General features: G+C 56.3%; 1 protein-coding gene across 2 annotated transcripts in view; it reads right to left on the bottom strand.

Moving 5' to 3' along the window:
* The window catches only part of CCN4 (cellular communication network factor 4), a 29832-nt gene extending 15241 nt beyond the window's left edge, over positions 1-14591 (bottom strand). For both annotated transcript variants that reach the window (XM_079134711.1, XM_079134712.1), the window contains exons 1-2: positions 14414-14591; positions 1432-1711 (exon numbers count right to left, since the gene is read on the bottom strand). In XM_079134711.1, the coding sequence (XP_078990837.1) occupies positions 1432-1711; positions 14414-14482 (349 nt within the window). In that variant the 5' untranslated portion in view covers positions 14483-14591. The remainder of the gene's footprint in view (positions 1-1431; positions 1712-14413) is intronic.
* Positions 14592-15273: the final 682 nt, after the last annotated feature.

Here is a 15273-nt window from a genome sequence, read left to right as displayed (position 1 = left end):
GGATCCTGTTGTAAGTTCTCTTTGAACACATTGTTTTGTGGGACTAATAATGAGTCTCAGTAAAAGAAGAAAGATGAGAAGGATGGAGGAGAGGTGGTTGCTTACAAAGTCAAAGACACATATCTTGTAATGAAAGTTGAAAATGAACTAATGAGCTAAGAAGAAAAGTGCCATAAGTTAACTGCAAGGCTTGGGCAGGATTGTCTGACTTGAAATTATGTCAAGCCTCACCAGCAACCCACCTCAGGAAGTATAATATGCTATCTGGTGATAAGAGACTGTACTGTGTGTGAACATGTAATGGGGTGTATGTGGAGTTATAATTATGGGGAAGGCTTAATTTGGCACTAAGGGAAGAAGGGAGTTCTTGTATTTATTAGATTCCATGGAACTCTTCAGGAGTTAGACTGCTATGTCATGATGTTTGAAGTACCTTTCTTCATCCTGCTGGGACTCGTATGGTGGGTAATGCTTACATGAGTCAAACTAAGAAAATGCAAGTCCAGATAGAAATAGGTCAGAAAGTCCCAGAGAGCCAGTCTCTGGAAACAGAATAGGACAGGATACCCACAATTTAGCAAACACTTGAAGAGTAAAGACAGCCATGAGAGTGATGTAAAGACCAAGAGCAAAGAAAAGTCAAAGACAATTAGAAACTCCAGGAAAAACAAGAGGCATCCTGAAAAAGAAATTCAAGCAAATACACTATCTTATTCTATAGTGAGCATCATTTCCATAGTCATAATATTAAAAAATACTAATGATTATATAAACAAAAATTATGGCAATGACATTGAAAGAAAATGGAGGTATTAGATGGTAATGAGGAGCTAAGTCATCAGCTGCCAAACAACATTATTAACAGATAATCCAAAATTGACATACCAAGCCAATTAAAATACAGCAGAAGGCATGAATCATGCAGTGGTAAATATAAGAAAGGGCTACAATTTAAAAGTGACTGTAAGCAACCAGAAGAACATGGTTGGTAAGAAGGGGTGTTTGCAGACTGCTGGTTTTCATTATTTGAAGTCTACTGGATTTGTTTAACCATATTATTTTAATTTATAATATTACGAAACTATTCAGAGCTCTGAAGTTACCTGGCATCCCTTGGGATGGTTCTACCCACTAAGAGAACACAACCAGGCTTCCATCTTCCCTGGGGAATCTCCTCACCAGAGAAGTATGTTTCTAGGACTGAGAAGGGAGCAAGAAGTGAGGTTCTAGATATGAAAGAAGGTAGACATCACCCTCTCCCCAGGAGGGACCTGGCCTGTGGCTTCTCACCATGGGCTGGACTGGGATAGAGGTGCCTCCTGCCAAGTTCAGGCCTGACCAGATGAATGGCTGCAGGTGTGCCAAGGGAGAGGGGCCCCGGGCCAGAGCTGGGGTCCTGGGCCAGGTGGAAGGTAGGAAGCTCTCACTTACGTGCACACACTCCTATTGCGTACCTCGGGCGGTCCCCACTGTAGTCGCAGTAGAGGCCCCGGTGCGGGTCACAGACAGCGGCCTCTGTGCAGTTGTCCCCGAGCTGTTGAGCACATATCTTACAGCACTCACAGCCATCTGTGATCAGGCTGACCCCCAGCGGGCAGCGGGGTGGGGACGGTGGGCACTCGCACGGCCACTTGCAGAATTGGGGGCTTGCAGTTGTGTCTTCTAGTGGCGCTGGAGTGAAGGTCATGGCCGTGGGGACTGGAGAGAGGGCCTGTGGGGGAAAGGCAGAGTGAAGGGGGGTGAAACCCTAAGGGAACTGCCGCCACCTGCCTGTCTTCCTGGTGTTCAGAATGGCATACATTTTCCCACCATGCTTTTGATAGTAAGGCATCTCTTTCCTTTTCAATACAATAAAGCTGAGGAGCCCAAATCTCTGAAAAGCGTGGGGTGCAGGTTGGCCTTCAGCACACGTGTGTTTCTCTTTGACTGTCTTTTCCTGTTATCCTTTTAGCCTCACACCCCCAGTGGCAGGTGAGGAGGCCTCAGGTCACAGAGGAGGGAGCTGCTTTGGGCAGCTCAAGGCCTGCTGACAAGAGTGTCACACTTCTGTGACCTGGCTGGCGTCCCTTGGCTCTCCCTGCATTCGAGGTGCCCTGTCTCTGTCTTGCCTCCACTGAGTCCCAGGCCCTGGCAGCCAAGGATGCCTCTTTAAGCCCGGGGTGGGCCAGCAGGCTGCAGTCTATCGGGAAAGGCTGGCACGTGGCAGCCGCAGCCCATGAACTCTGCACCCCTGGGCTGGCTCTCCTTGGCCGGGGACAGGTGGGCTGGGTGTGGCTGCTGGTGCAAACCTCGCCTGGAGGAGCCTTTGTTCTGTATCCAGGGTGATGGGTGCCACTCTGCTCCTCCCACCTGCACCCCCACACCCTGTGCCCAGCACCCCACCAGCAAGTCGCTTCTCTGCTCTGGCAAATGTGATATTGGCATAACGGACAGCTGAAAGGAGAAACAGGCCTTGAAGGGCAGTCTGATGGAGGGCCCTGGTGTCCCAGTGCTGGATCTCCAAGCTTTCTGTGTCTCTGGGATCCAGGCATCTTCCTGTCCCTCTAGCTGCCACCTGAATCCCATCCAGGCCTCTCATTCTAGGTTCTGGAGGAGACCAAGGCCTTGGGAGGAAGAGCTTGGGAGGAAGAGGCTGTGCTGAGGACACAGAGTGAGGGCAGGAGGCGGCCCTGCCATTCCCAGGCCACAGAGCACCTTTCAGGGCTCAACCGTGACCCCTGAATTCTGGGGCAAGCAGGCGTGAGGCCAGGGCTTCTGTGGGGCAGGAAGGTGGGGCCAGCTGGGCTCCAGGATGCTCTCTCTGGACCCAGAGGGGCCCCAATCTATGTGGCTTAGAAATCTGCATTTCATGCTCAGAGTACAGACTGTGGTGCTGAGTAATTTAGACAAATTCTTCTTCTCTTCTTGAGAAGGGAACTGAGACCCAATGAGGCCATGGATGCAATCTGTGTCAAGGCCTAGACACAAATGCCTCTCCTAACCCCCACTTACCTGCCTTTGACCTTGGCCTTCTCTGGACTCTTTCATTCACTCAACAAACATTTGCTGAGCTAGCTTGTAGCTTCTCTTAAATTTTAGGCATTTGAAGATAAATGTAAGCTTTCTGTGTGCTTGGGGGAACCCACAGCTTGTGGAAGAGACAGGCATTAGGGGGGTTTATTCAGGTGGCACCGAGTTCCCTGAAGGTACTGGGCACCTGGAGCAGAAAGTCCTGGATGCCTGGGCAGGAACTGCCCTGCCATGTGGGGGGCTCATCCTTGCTCGCTTGGCTGAGAGGATCAGAAGTGACGGGCTGCCTTAGTCTCACCTCGGTTCTGGGCCTGGCACGTCATATGTGCCCTGAACATCAATGGAAAGGAGAAAGGACCTTTGAAAGTCAAACAAGCAAATCTTGACGGGGGCCTTTGTCACCTCTAGGCTTGACTGGGGGGCCCAGGCACATTGGTCTCCTTGGACCTCCAGCCCCTTGCAGTGCAGTGCCCGAGGGCCGAGATGCCCGCCCCACCTGGCTCCCAAGGCCTTCCCCTGAGCGCACGCCGACCCACGAACCCCCAAGCTCAGGCGCTGTGCCTTCTCAGTGGCTGGACACCCGCACTCCTGTTTGGGTGAGAGCCTGTGCGCAGCATGGGAATGAGGGCAGGATGTTCTTGCTGTCCAGGTGCCTGCATGTCACCTGGCACAGAGCCAGTCCTCACTGGGGAAGAGAGGGTGATGTCTCTGTGGGGAGAGGCAGATACCCTGGGCAGCCAAGGGAATCAAGCCCATAGCCGCATGGCTGGGGAGGCCTTGCTGGTGGGGGCGAAGAGCACTCTGGGGTGGCAGTGCAGCTGGCTTCCTGACGCCAGGGAGAGAGGCATTCCCCTGCAGGACCATGGCCCTAGAAGCCCGGGAGCCCCGTGAACACCCTGGCCGTCCCTGAGGGGCCCTGTGCCGTCAGCCCTCCCTGGCAGAGAAAATAAGTGCCCTTCCCCCAGAGGCCTTCCTGCCCCGAGAGCCAGGCTGGGGTGGGGCTGGAAGGGACTTGCTGAGGGTGGAGTCTGGGCCTGCGCCTGAAACACCAGGTGGCACACAGCGGTGCTCCCAGGAGCCTGCTGGGCGACGGGGTGACTGGGCATCACTGACCTTGAAGGTCTTTGGTGTCATCTGATAGTCAAGATGTCATGTCCTGATCCTCTCCTCTCAGTGCTAAGTTTGGGAGTCAAGAAATGACATGAGAGCTGACACAGTGGCACGGGGGCTCTTTCTGTGTGGCTGTGGACTGGCTGGCTGACCTTTCAGAGACTCAGCATGGTGGACACAGTACCCTCCACTCCGGGAGCTGTTGGGAGGGTGGAGGACATAGGACATGGGGACACGTTGGGCCTGGCCTGTGACCACTCAAGCACTAACCCTGCCTGGATGTGGTTGTGCATCCCTCCTATCTGGTGCCCAGTACAGGGCTGGGGTCTGGACTGGGCTGGGCTGGGCTGTGAGCTGGTGGGTGACCACTCCACGGGTCTCCTCACCAAATTACAGATCCCCTAGAGGAAGCTGCCTTCTCAGGTACCTGCCTGGCCCCAGCATACAGCTGGTTACAGAGCTGCAGGGAGGCTTCCCTGGGACCAGGCGCAAGGCTTAAGGGATCACACTGGAGGGCTGGGCTCCTGCGTCCTCGGGCTCAACCTTTGCTGTTGGCACCACCTAGTGGTCGCAGGCTCCCAGACAGTCCAGGCAGAAGACCCTCCACAGCTGTGCAATGCTGGGGACCCTCCCCGTCCCACTGTCTTGCCCAGCATGGGGGTCCTGGGCATTTGACTGCAAGTCACAAGTAGCCCAGACTCCTGATAACCAAGCAACCCCCACCCCGTGTGCACAGAAGAAAACCGGGCTGCCTGTGGATTCCGCCATGGAGGGCTGACAGCTTAGCCAGGATGTGTTCGTGGGGTACGCGTATGGGGTGTGTTCATAGGGTGTTTATATGAGGGTGTACTTTGGGGTGTGTACATGTGTTATGTTCACGGGGTGTATGGACTGAGGTTTGTTCATAGAGTGTATATATGGGGGTGTTCATTGAGGGTGTACATTGGAGTGTGTACATGGGGTGTACATTGGGGACCCCAGGATCTCCTGAATGGTACTCTCGTTCTTCAGGCTGGATCTGCTCCTCAAACTCCAGGACGCTTTCCTGGGCCCTTGCTCCCTCTTCTCATTTTCCCCGGGGATCAGAGCCCCTTCTGTTCTCCTGGTCACAGGCAGGATTCTGCCCAAACCCTGACGCTTCCCCTGACTGCCACCCTCTTATGCACCATGAGCCGGGTGACAGTGCCCGTGGAGCAGGGGAGACACTGATATTTTCAAACACACTGACACATGGGCCTAGTGGAAAATCAGAGCAAAGAGAATGTTGTCTGGGAAGATCGGAAGAAGAGAGAAAAACATTCTTTGTCCTTCCAAACTGAAGCTGTTCATATAAAAGTCTCTTTCACCACAAGCTGCTGGAATCAGACCCTCTGCAGACACCACTGTGTTTATGGGGAAGAAAAGGAGGTGGCGACTCCAAGATTTCCGAGCAGAGCAGGATGCCCAGGGCTGGCTGGGTCACAGCTGGTCCTGCCTAGTTCTGCCCCTCAGGCTCTGGCCACACCCCTACCCTGCCACCTGACTCAGGCTCCACCTGGCCCTGCCCCTCCTCCACTACCCAGGCTGATCCCTGGCTGATCTCAAACAGAATCAAAGTGCATCAGTGGTTCCCAAACTTTCCTGCTCTTTAGAAGCACCTAGGAGCTTGAATACACATTAATGTCTGACCACTTTCCCAGAGATCCTGACTTAGGGGTATGGGGAGTAGCCTGGACACTGGGATCTTTCCAGGTGATTCTGAACTCAGCAAAGTTTGAGAACCACTGGCCTTTGGAACCTGCTAAATGCAGGTCCCTGGATCCCACTTTGCACCGGCTTCAGATGGACATCTGCCTTTGGTTCAGAGCCTGCTCACTAACAGGCAACCCTTGGGTTTCCACGGGAGAGGGCGGAGCCTGCCTTAGTGGCAGAGAGGAGGGAGAAGGCCGGCCTACAACTCACCTCCTTTTAAACATTTGACTTTCGAAGGACACTTTCAACACTGGTACTTTGGTGCCTTACCCCCGACAGCCTGAAGATGCCCCAGCACAGTCCTGCAGAGCAGTGGTGCCCAAGTCCCTCTGTGGTTCCTCTGCGCTGCTTAGTAAGCAGGCCCTAGGCAGACGATTGGAGACCATGTATTTTCCCTCCATGTTTTGTAAAACGCATTAAAAGGGAGAAAAGAAAAAAGGAGCATCTACCAAAGATCAGACCCTGACATGCCACATACTTAACCCCTCTGGACTAAAGGTAATCAGTAGGTGGGTTAAAGGGCGCTGCAGTCACGCTTGAGCTGACTTCCATGGAGAAGGAACAGTACCACAGCCCAGGAGGAAATCCTGCACAGGTCTTTTTGAGACGATATTCAGAGTGAGAGGTACTCATGGGTGTTATGGTGTATTTCAGCTCTCTGACCCTGGGTCTGGAAACCTGAGTCTATAATGTGAACCTCACACCTGAGTGCTAATGCAGCTTTATGCTCTTGCCTGGCGGTGGGCGTGGGGGCAGGAAGCGGCAGAGTGGGTGGACCACCAGAGGACCACGTCCCACTGATGAGGGAGATACGCCCTCTCTCTTCTGAGGTGTGCGTGGTTCAGTGGTGACCAGGACACAGGCCTGGTGAGGGGACCCCATGTGCCAGCCAGCTCCACCATTGTCAGCTCTGGGTCCTGGGCTGTGCTCACTCTCTTGAGCCCATTCCCCTGTCTGCAGAGTGGTGTTAGTGGTGACCATTCTCCAGCAGCCCTCCCGAGCAGTTACTAGTGTTGTCCCCATTTCAGACACGAGGAAACCGAGAGCCAGAGCGCGTAGGTAACTTGCCCAAGGTCTCGTGGCCAGGAAGCGGCATATGCTTCCAGAGTGTCCCTGAGAGCCCTCCCTTGTGATGCTGTGCCACTCCCTTCTCCACTGCCCTCCAGCTGCCCATCACACATGCACCTGGTGCTCAGATGGAGACGGGCCCTCGCCTGCAGGGAGGATTCTAATACAGTGGAGTTGAGCCAGGCCCCAGAGGGAGAGAAGAGTAGCCTGCGGGATGGCCCAGGGAGGGGCTGCCCTTTCCTACCTCCCTGGGGCCCAGCACCAGGCCTGGGTGCCAGGGGACAGTAGGATGGACACAGGTCTGCCTTTGGAAGGCTGCACCTAGATGCTCCACTAGGGGGCAGGGTGGAGGCAGGAATGGCCTGAAGGGACCACAGCCGGGGCTTCCAGGAACTGGGTGCCCTGCCTGGCAGCAGTTTTTGCCCACAGTTCTACTGAAAAGAAAGGCTTCGGGGAAGAGGGAGGTGTGGATGGGGCTGGGCCAGGGCTGCGGGCCTTCCCTCGGTCCATCTGCCTGCCCTCTGCTTGCTTCTTGTTTGCGGTGCAGGACTGAGTTGGCTACAAGAGGCCACCTCTTTCCCCAGTGCCTCTCAGGAGTGGGTCTGTGCCTCTGGGGGCGCTGTCCTCCTTAGACCACCTTCTTGGGAGGCTCTGGGCTCCAAACCCCCAAGGCACCTGGGTTGAGGGCTTTGGGACGTTCCCATCCTCCAGCACTGCCCGAGCCTCGCAGATTAGCTGGTGGGTTCCTGGAAGCTGAAGGCCCCGGCCGGTGGGGTAAAGAGGGTCAGTTGAGATTTTCTAACGCAGCCTTGTGAGTCTGTGGTGAGGAAGCTGACTTTGCGTGGAGAGAGGAGGAGGGAAGGAAGCCAGGTTTCTTTCCAAACATGAGCATTCATTCACACGCTGGCTCGCTCACTTGTCAAACATCTGCTGACTTCCAAGCGCAGGGCTGAGAGCTGAGAGCGACCAGAGAGGCCCCACCCCTCGGAGGGGAGGGATCAGAAAAAGACAAGCGCACCCTGGGGTGAGGGCGGCCCCCACAGCCCCTGCCGGGGCCTCGGGCATCTCGGTGGGTACCTGGGACGGTTTTCACGTGTTTCAAGAAACCACAGCAAAAGCATTGACATATATTGTGTATTCTATATTATGTATAATAATGTATAGATGCTGAATTTAATTATACAGTTGCATATGTAAAATATGTTTTATAAAATATAGAATATGCAATATTTTAATCTATAAGATGTAATTATTTATTATACATAACATACAATATATTATATAATTAAATATAATGTCATGTATATAATTACATATATTTGCACATACAATTTGAAATGTGTTACTTCTTTGTTGGAGACATGTTCTAATCTTCACAAGGTTGGGAGAATGGTATAATGAACCCCACATACCTATCACCAGCTTTGATAACTATCAACACCTGTTAATCTTGTTTTTTTTCTTGCTACCATGCATATGCATGCTTCTTTATTCTTAGAAATCTGCAAATCCTAGACATCTGTGATTTTACCTGAGAGTCTTCAGAGTGGATCTTTAAAGTATGAGGAATTTTTAAAAAATCCAATCCTCATATGATTATCACACCAATACAATTAGTTACAATTTCCTAATTGTCTGAAGTTAATAGCTATGAACTTGAGCTTCAGCATCTCCCTTTCCTCTTCCGGAGGGGACCCAGGCCCAGGCCAACACACCAGGACAGCCCTGGGAGCTGGTCCACCAGCGCTGCTTGGGAATCTGGTTGTGTTGGGAGAGTGGATGGCAGGGGACTGCGCCTCCTCCGCCTCCTTTGGACCACGCAGGGCTTTTGTGGGGATTTACAAGACGTGCGGCACAGCCCATGTGATCCACAGCACGCAGTAGGGATTGTTTAAGAGCTGAAGTTTGCCAGCATCAGGCCTCGGCCACTGCGAGCAGAAAGAAAGAGCTGTGCAGGGCACATCTGGGAGGGCGGTGGGGGCGAGGGGGCAGACTTAACAGCAAAGGACAGCGACTGGTAGGATGGGCGGCTGCCAACCCCAAGCCATGTGGCACCTTCCAGCTCTGCTGAGAAACGAAAGGAACTTGGGGACAGCACCCTTTGACCCCATGCTCCTGGACATCACTCTTTTTGTTGGTGGCTTCTCACCTGCTCAGCACCGACCTGTCCCTTCCCTGCCACAGGGCCCTGTGAGCTGGGCTCCCACGTCACCGTAACTGTGGCCCCGGGGATGGAAGCTCTTGGGGCTGTGCAGAGAGGAGCTGGCTCTTGTCCCCAGGCTAACCAGGCACTGTATGGCCCCACATGGAGCGTAGGCCGAGCGGGTCTTCCTGTCCCCTTTCCTTGTCGAGCCTCAGGGAGAAAGCAGAGCCTGCTTGGGGCTGGGCTCCTGACCCCAACTCTGTACTCGGGTACTGAGCCCGAAAGTCAGCACTCGCCACTGCCCTCCGAGCAGTCGGGTCCAGGCCTCCCCAGCGCGCTCCTTCCCCTCAGCAGCCGAGTCCCCACCGGTGTCAGGAAGGGCAGTGGTCCCTGCCCTGTGAACGTCCTGCCCACACCCCCAGGCGTGCTCTGGCTGAATCCACTCGCTCTGCGAGTACACCCCGAGCCCCTCTGATGCGCCAGGGTCGGCTGATGGGGTACGCGGGGGGCCAACAGGGATGAAGGCAGGAGCAGGGCTGGTGGAGGGACAGCACCATCAAAGGCCCACTGCTGCAGGAGCAGAGGCGGCCACTGAGCAAGAGCTGGCTCTGCAGGGAAGGGGCAGGGGGAAGGCGGCTCATCGTGAGCACGTCCCCCAGAGAGCCAGCTGGGCTGCGTGTCTCCTTCTGCAGGGCAAGACAGGACCTACAGGTGCCCTGGGGGAAATAAGGACGGTGTTGGTCCACGACACTGACCAGGGTGGGAAAGGGGTTTGCCATGGCCGGAGCCGTGGGCTCCTGTGCAGGCCCCATGAGCCTGGGGTGGGCGGAGCAGGCGCAGGGCCTGACTGGGAGCCGTGGAGACGGGGATCCAGGGGTCGAAGCTGCTCTCATCCTTCTTGGCTCTCTGAGGTGCCGTGGCCCAGGAGCCTGGCTGGCAGAATGACAGGGAGACGTGGGCAGAGGGGCAAAGGGTCTGGAGAGCTTTGGGGGAGGAAGGCTGTCTAACGGGCCCTCCCAGAGCGCGGGACACAGCCTTCTGGGCACAAAGGTAAACGAGGCTCCCTCCAGAGGGGCAGCAGCCTTCGGCCCCCCCGGGAGCCCTGCCCTGCAGCTTGTACAAAGACAGGTCCGCCCAGGAGTGAAGGAGCCAGCTCCTGGGTGCCTTCTAGCAACACAGGCGGGTCTACGTTCCACCCAGGGCAGGGCTGAGTCCCCCGCTCTCTTACAAAATCTGTCCACTGCAGGACCTGTGCCCCTCCCTAGCCCTGGGCAGGCCCAAGGCTCGCCTGCCTTCTCTCACTCCCAGGCTTACGCAGGGGTCTTGGAGAGACCCCTTCCTCTCCTTGGTGCCTGGGCTCCTCATGGCTCTCCTCTCACTCCCCGGCCCGTCAGGGTGTTGTCTGTCCGCAGTGGAAGCCAGAGCCTGAACTTGCCTGCAGACCCCAGACCTGGGTGGGCGGGCCCCATCTTATCACATCCCTGGAATGCCCGCTATTCATGTTTTGAGAGGCCCAGCTTTGCTCCTGATCCTGGCTCCCTTCCTCCCTCCAGCTCCCTCTTTGTTCAAGAGGTGGAGGAGGATCCTTGGATGATCAGCGTCAGGATGTGGGCGATGGAGGAGGGACTAGAGTCGGTCTGATTTGCTGGCTTTGAAATCCAATGCACACAGGATCCTGGGGGCCCAGCTCACATGCAGGCTCCTCTGAAGAACTCAAGTCCGGCCCAGAATCAGTGCCTTTACCTTCCGCTCAGCACTGAGTCCTCGGCTCACCCCTCCCTGCAACTGTAAAGATTCGCCTCCCCCAGCCAACTCCGCGGGAGGGCCAAGCAGACTCCCCTGGCCGCACCTCCAGAAGCGGGAATGAGTGGGCCCACCACAGGGACCGGTGAGCTGTGAAAAGCACAGTGTCGAGGGGCCCTCACTCTGACCCCAGCTCATGAGAGGCAGACCTTCCCAGAGGGAAGGTGTCCTTGTCACCACCACTGCCATCTTCACCGCCATCACCTTATTATTGCCACCATCCTTACCATCATTATCACCATCCTCACCATCACCACCATCCACCACTCCACCACCGCCATCCTTACCATCACCACCATCACTATCCACCACTCCACCACTACCACCACCACCACCACCACCATCCACCACTCCACCACCACCATCCTTACCATCACCACCATCACTATCCACCACTCCACCACCACCATCACCACCACCATCACCACCACCACCATCCTTACCATCACCACCACCACCACCACCATCATCACCATCACCACCATCACCACCATCATTATCACCATCCTCACCATCACTGCTACCACCATCACCACCACCACCATCATTATCACCAATACCGACACCACCGTCCTCGCCTTCCCATCACCATCCCCAAACCACCATCACTGAGGCCATCCTCACCACCTTCTGCACTCTGTTTTCCCACACAACGTTCAAGAGTGCTTGTTGCTCAGTCCCCAGCACTGATCCCAGGACAGCTAGCCAGTTGCCTGCCTCTCCCCTCGTACCTGGAGCTAAGCCTGTGTCTGCGGTTGGCTCTGGGGGTGGAGAATGAATTTGCACACGTGAGGTTCCTGCATCGGATGCACCATGTTCAGACACACAGACTCAGGCAGCTGCTCCTCTGACACGCACTATGGGGGACAGCTGGAGCCTCACCTCACAGCTGTGCACACCTCAGGTCTGACATCTGCCTGGGCATCGGCTCCCTGACACTTGTTTGCCCAGTTTTGTGCTTCCAAGAGTTTCTCTCAAATGTCATGTGCTTGGCTCAGCAGCAGAGAGCCTGATGGTCAGGGGCTTGCTGGCCTCTGTTAACTGGTCCCATGGGCAGAGGGACCTGTTGAGATGACAGCCTGTACCCCAGCCTCTCTGCTCTGGATGACATCACTCTGTGTTTCCCATTACACACTAACCTATAAACTCTATTGGGACAGGGACCATGTACATCCCACAAGTATTCAGAAGAGGGAAGCAGGAGGCTGCCTTGAGGAGTGCTCAGCTTAAGTTCAGTTGCCAGCCTCATGGTTTGCTAGCGTGTGACCTCGGGTAAATTACTTAACCTCTCCGTGCTTCTATTTTTGTCTCTACAAAGGAGATGATTATGTCCCCTTGGTACTGTTGTTAAAAGGATTTAGGGGTGCTTAATGTCAATTTAAGGACTGGGAGTGAGCGTTAGAGCAGGGGCCAGGCCTGATGTCTAGTCCCGCCCTGACATTGGGCTAAGAGCTCACTAACTTAGCAGGTGGTAGGCACTCAATAAATGTCAAAGGAGGAAAGTAAGATGAAGTAAGTTCTATCTATAGTACCTCTATCGAATCTTGGGTTCCCCAAGCCACTCGGCTGTTTCCATGGTGGCTGTCCTGCCCCACGCTGGATGGCTCAATCCTGCTGGCACCCCTCTCCGTGGCAGTACCTCCAGGCTTGGTTTTATCAGGTTTCACCCAGCTGCAAGCCTGCCTCCCAGCTCTACTTGCTCAGAGTTTTCTTGGCAATCTCACACACTTTTTCTTCCATATGGATGTTTATAATCACTTTTTCCACTAAGATCCTCGGGGACCCTAGGGGACTTGCACTCCCTTAACATATGAATCCGGGAGGGTGCGGGCATGGGATTTGGCTATCCAGTGAGCAAGAAGCACTGGCTTCTGGGCAGAGCCAGGCTCCCCCCCTGCCTGCCCCCTTTTCCCTCCCCCTCTTTCCACTCCCCTTTCTCCCCAGATCTCCACAAGGGGCTTTGCAGATGCCTGGAGAGCTCAGGTGCTGGTCCTCTAGCAAGGGCCGGATGGGAAGCCGAGTGCCCGACAGGGGCTGTGTGGCACAGGGGTCCTGGAGCTCTGCCTGGCAGCCCTCCCTCCAGCCTCCTGCCTGGGTCTCTGGGCTCCTTTGCTGTGAGTCCCTCACCCTCAGCTCCACCCCACCTCCCCAACCCCGGAGGCTCGGGGGCAGAGATGACTCTGGGGTCTTGGACCTACTGGCCGGCTCCTCTCCTGCTGGATCTCCAGCCACTGTGAAACAGTCACCGTGACCTGCAAACCTGCACCCGGAGCTGAGCGGGCTGGCCCGCCTGTTCCCCCTGCTCTGGGTGGAGGAAACACAGCTTCCCCCACCTGGGAAAGCTCTGGAAGAAAGGTTGGGATTTGGCATCAAAATCTGAGTGTGCACCCCCTCCCCGCCCCCGGCAGGTCCCATCCTGCTCAAAGTCCTCGTGTCTTTCACCTGTAAATGGAGCCAATATCTTTTTTCTGGGTGGCTGGACACCATGACCCAAGGTCCTGACCAGGGACCCCACACTCCCAGACGTCCTTACACACACGGAACTCTGAGGGATGCTCGCAGCCAGCTTCTCGGTGGGTGCCAGCTCTTGGCCTCAGAGCCCCCTAAACCAGACATGGGGTCCCTGAGCCCAGAGGCAAGCAGCTTAATGCGGAGCCTCAGTTTCCTGGTCCGTGACCAGGTGGAAGGATCCCAAGGGAGGCCCTGGGTACAAGGCAGTCCTGCATCCCCCCACTGCCTCCTGCTGCCCTGGCACAGGCTCCGGCCCCAGCCTAGGCATCTCGCGGTCAGCAGCTGCCCAGCTGCCCACCCCTGGCTGCCCCAACCCGCCTGGCTCTGCCTCCCGCCCACTCTGGCTCCAGCAGGCTGGCTTAGGGCTGCCACGTGTCTTCTGCCCTGGCCTCTGGGAGGTAGAGCCTGTGTCCCTGCCCCGGTGTGCCTGGGATGCAGGTGGGAGGCAGCCCTCGGGACGCCCTGGGCCTTGCGGGCCAGACCTGCGCACCTGTGCTGCCCGCCATGCCCGTGGAGAAGCCCGGGGCAGCAGTGCCCACAGGGAGCCCCAGCCTTGCTTGCGCTGCGGAGCTGCGTCCCAAGCTGCAAGTCCCCTTCCCAGCCATGCTTGGGTTCCAGCTCCCCTCCTATGGACTGTCCAGCCCCGAGAGGTGGAGTCTTCACTCCCAGAGACTTCAGAAGCCCCCACCAGCTCCTTCTTTATGCCACCTGGTCGGGTGAGTGACCAGCCCAAGTTCACACAGCAGCCCGGCCGGACGCACCCGCCTGGAGCGCAGCCCCGGCCCCCGCTCCCAAGGCCCCTTTCCATCTTACTTCAGGAGGGAGTGGAAACACGGGATCCGTGTGGTTTTCCCCACGAGCACCCCTTGTTCCTTGTGCCGCCAGGTTCAGCTGACCCCGAGTTGCCTTCTGCTCGCCGGCGTCCCTCATGGGCACCTCCCTGCCCCCCACCCCAGTCCTTCTCCTGCCTGGGCCCCCAGCAGGACGGGTGGGAAGGGAGCTGGGCCCCTTCTCGGAGCCCCTCCAGGCAGAACTCACCGTGGTCAGGGTGCTGCCCACCGCTGCTGCTGCCACTGCCGCCAGCGTCCAGGGCAGGAGCCACCGCATGCCTGGAAGTCGAGGACAACGGCATCCACGGATCAGCGCAGAGGATCTGGCCACCTCTCTGGGGAGCTGGGCCCAGACTGGCCCTGCCCATCAGGAGCAGCAGATACGCTTCCTCTGCAGCCCTTGGGGGGTTTTATTAAAGCAAGATCTGACGTCAGGGTGAAGGACAAACCCTGCATTTTCCTCTGAAAAAACTTTTCCTGCTTCTTTCTCTCTCTCTCTTTTTTTCTCCCTTCCCTCTGTCCCCACCTCCAGCCCCAGCTTGGCCAGCCTCCCCAGCTCTGACAGCTCTTAAAGGGAAAGTTCCAGGCTGTGATTTCACTGGGGCCACGGGGCAGAAAGTTCTCACCGAGGAGCGCGGTTCAGCCAAGAGGTGGGGAGGGGCGCGTGCAGGAGCGTGTGGTGGAGGCCGGGACCCGGCAGCAGCTCCCCTGGAGAATGCCCTCCTCCCGCTTCTCTAGGCTGCTCCTGCTTCTCTTCATTGCCTCCCTCTCTCCCCTCTCCCTGGGGCAAGCTAGGACGCCTGTCAGTCCCCCATCAAGAAATGATAGGAATCTGCAGAGGAGCCCCGCCCCGGCTCCAGCTGTCAGGGACCACTCTGCACTCAGACCAGCCTGTCATTATGGGCTCCTCTTCCCGCACATGGGCAGGAGCTGGCTCCAGTCTCTCTGGGCACTTTTATCCCCAGTGAGTTCGAGCTCCGGGCCTTGCTGTCTGCTGGACTGTGGGAAAGGGGGCGAGGACCCTTATGGGGGCCCCATCTGCGCAAGTCCAGCCATCCTCTCCAGATG

The sequence above is a fragment of the Sciurus vulgaris genome (genome assembly GCF_902686455.1).
Source record: "Sciurus vulgaris genome assembly, chromosome: 1".
Lineage (NCBI taxonomy): Eukaryota > Metazoa > Chordata > Mammalia > Rodentia > Sciuridae > Sciurus > Sciurus vulgaris.
This window is presented reverse-complemented; position numbering and strand designations above follow the sequence as displayed.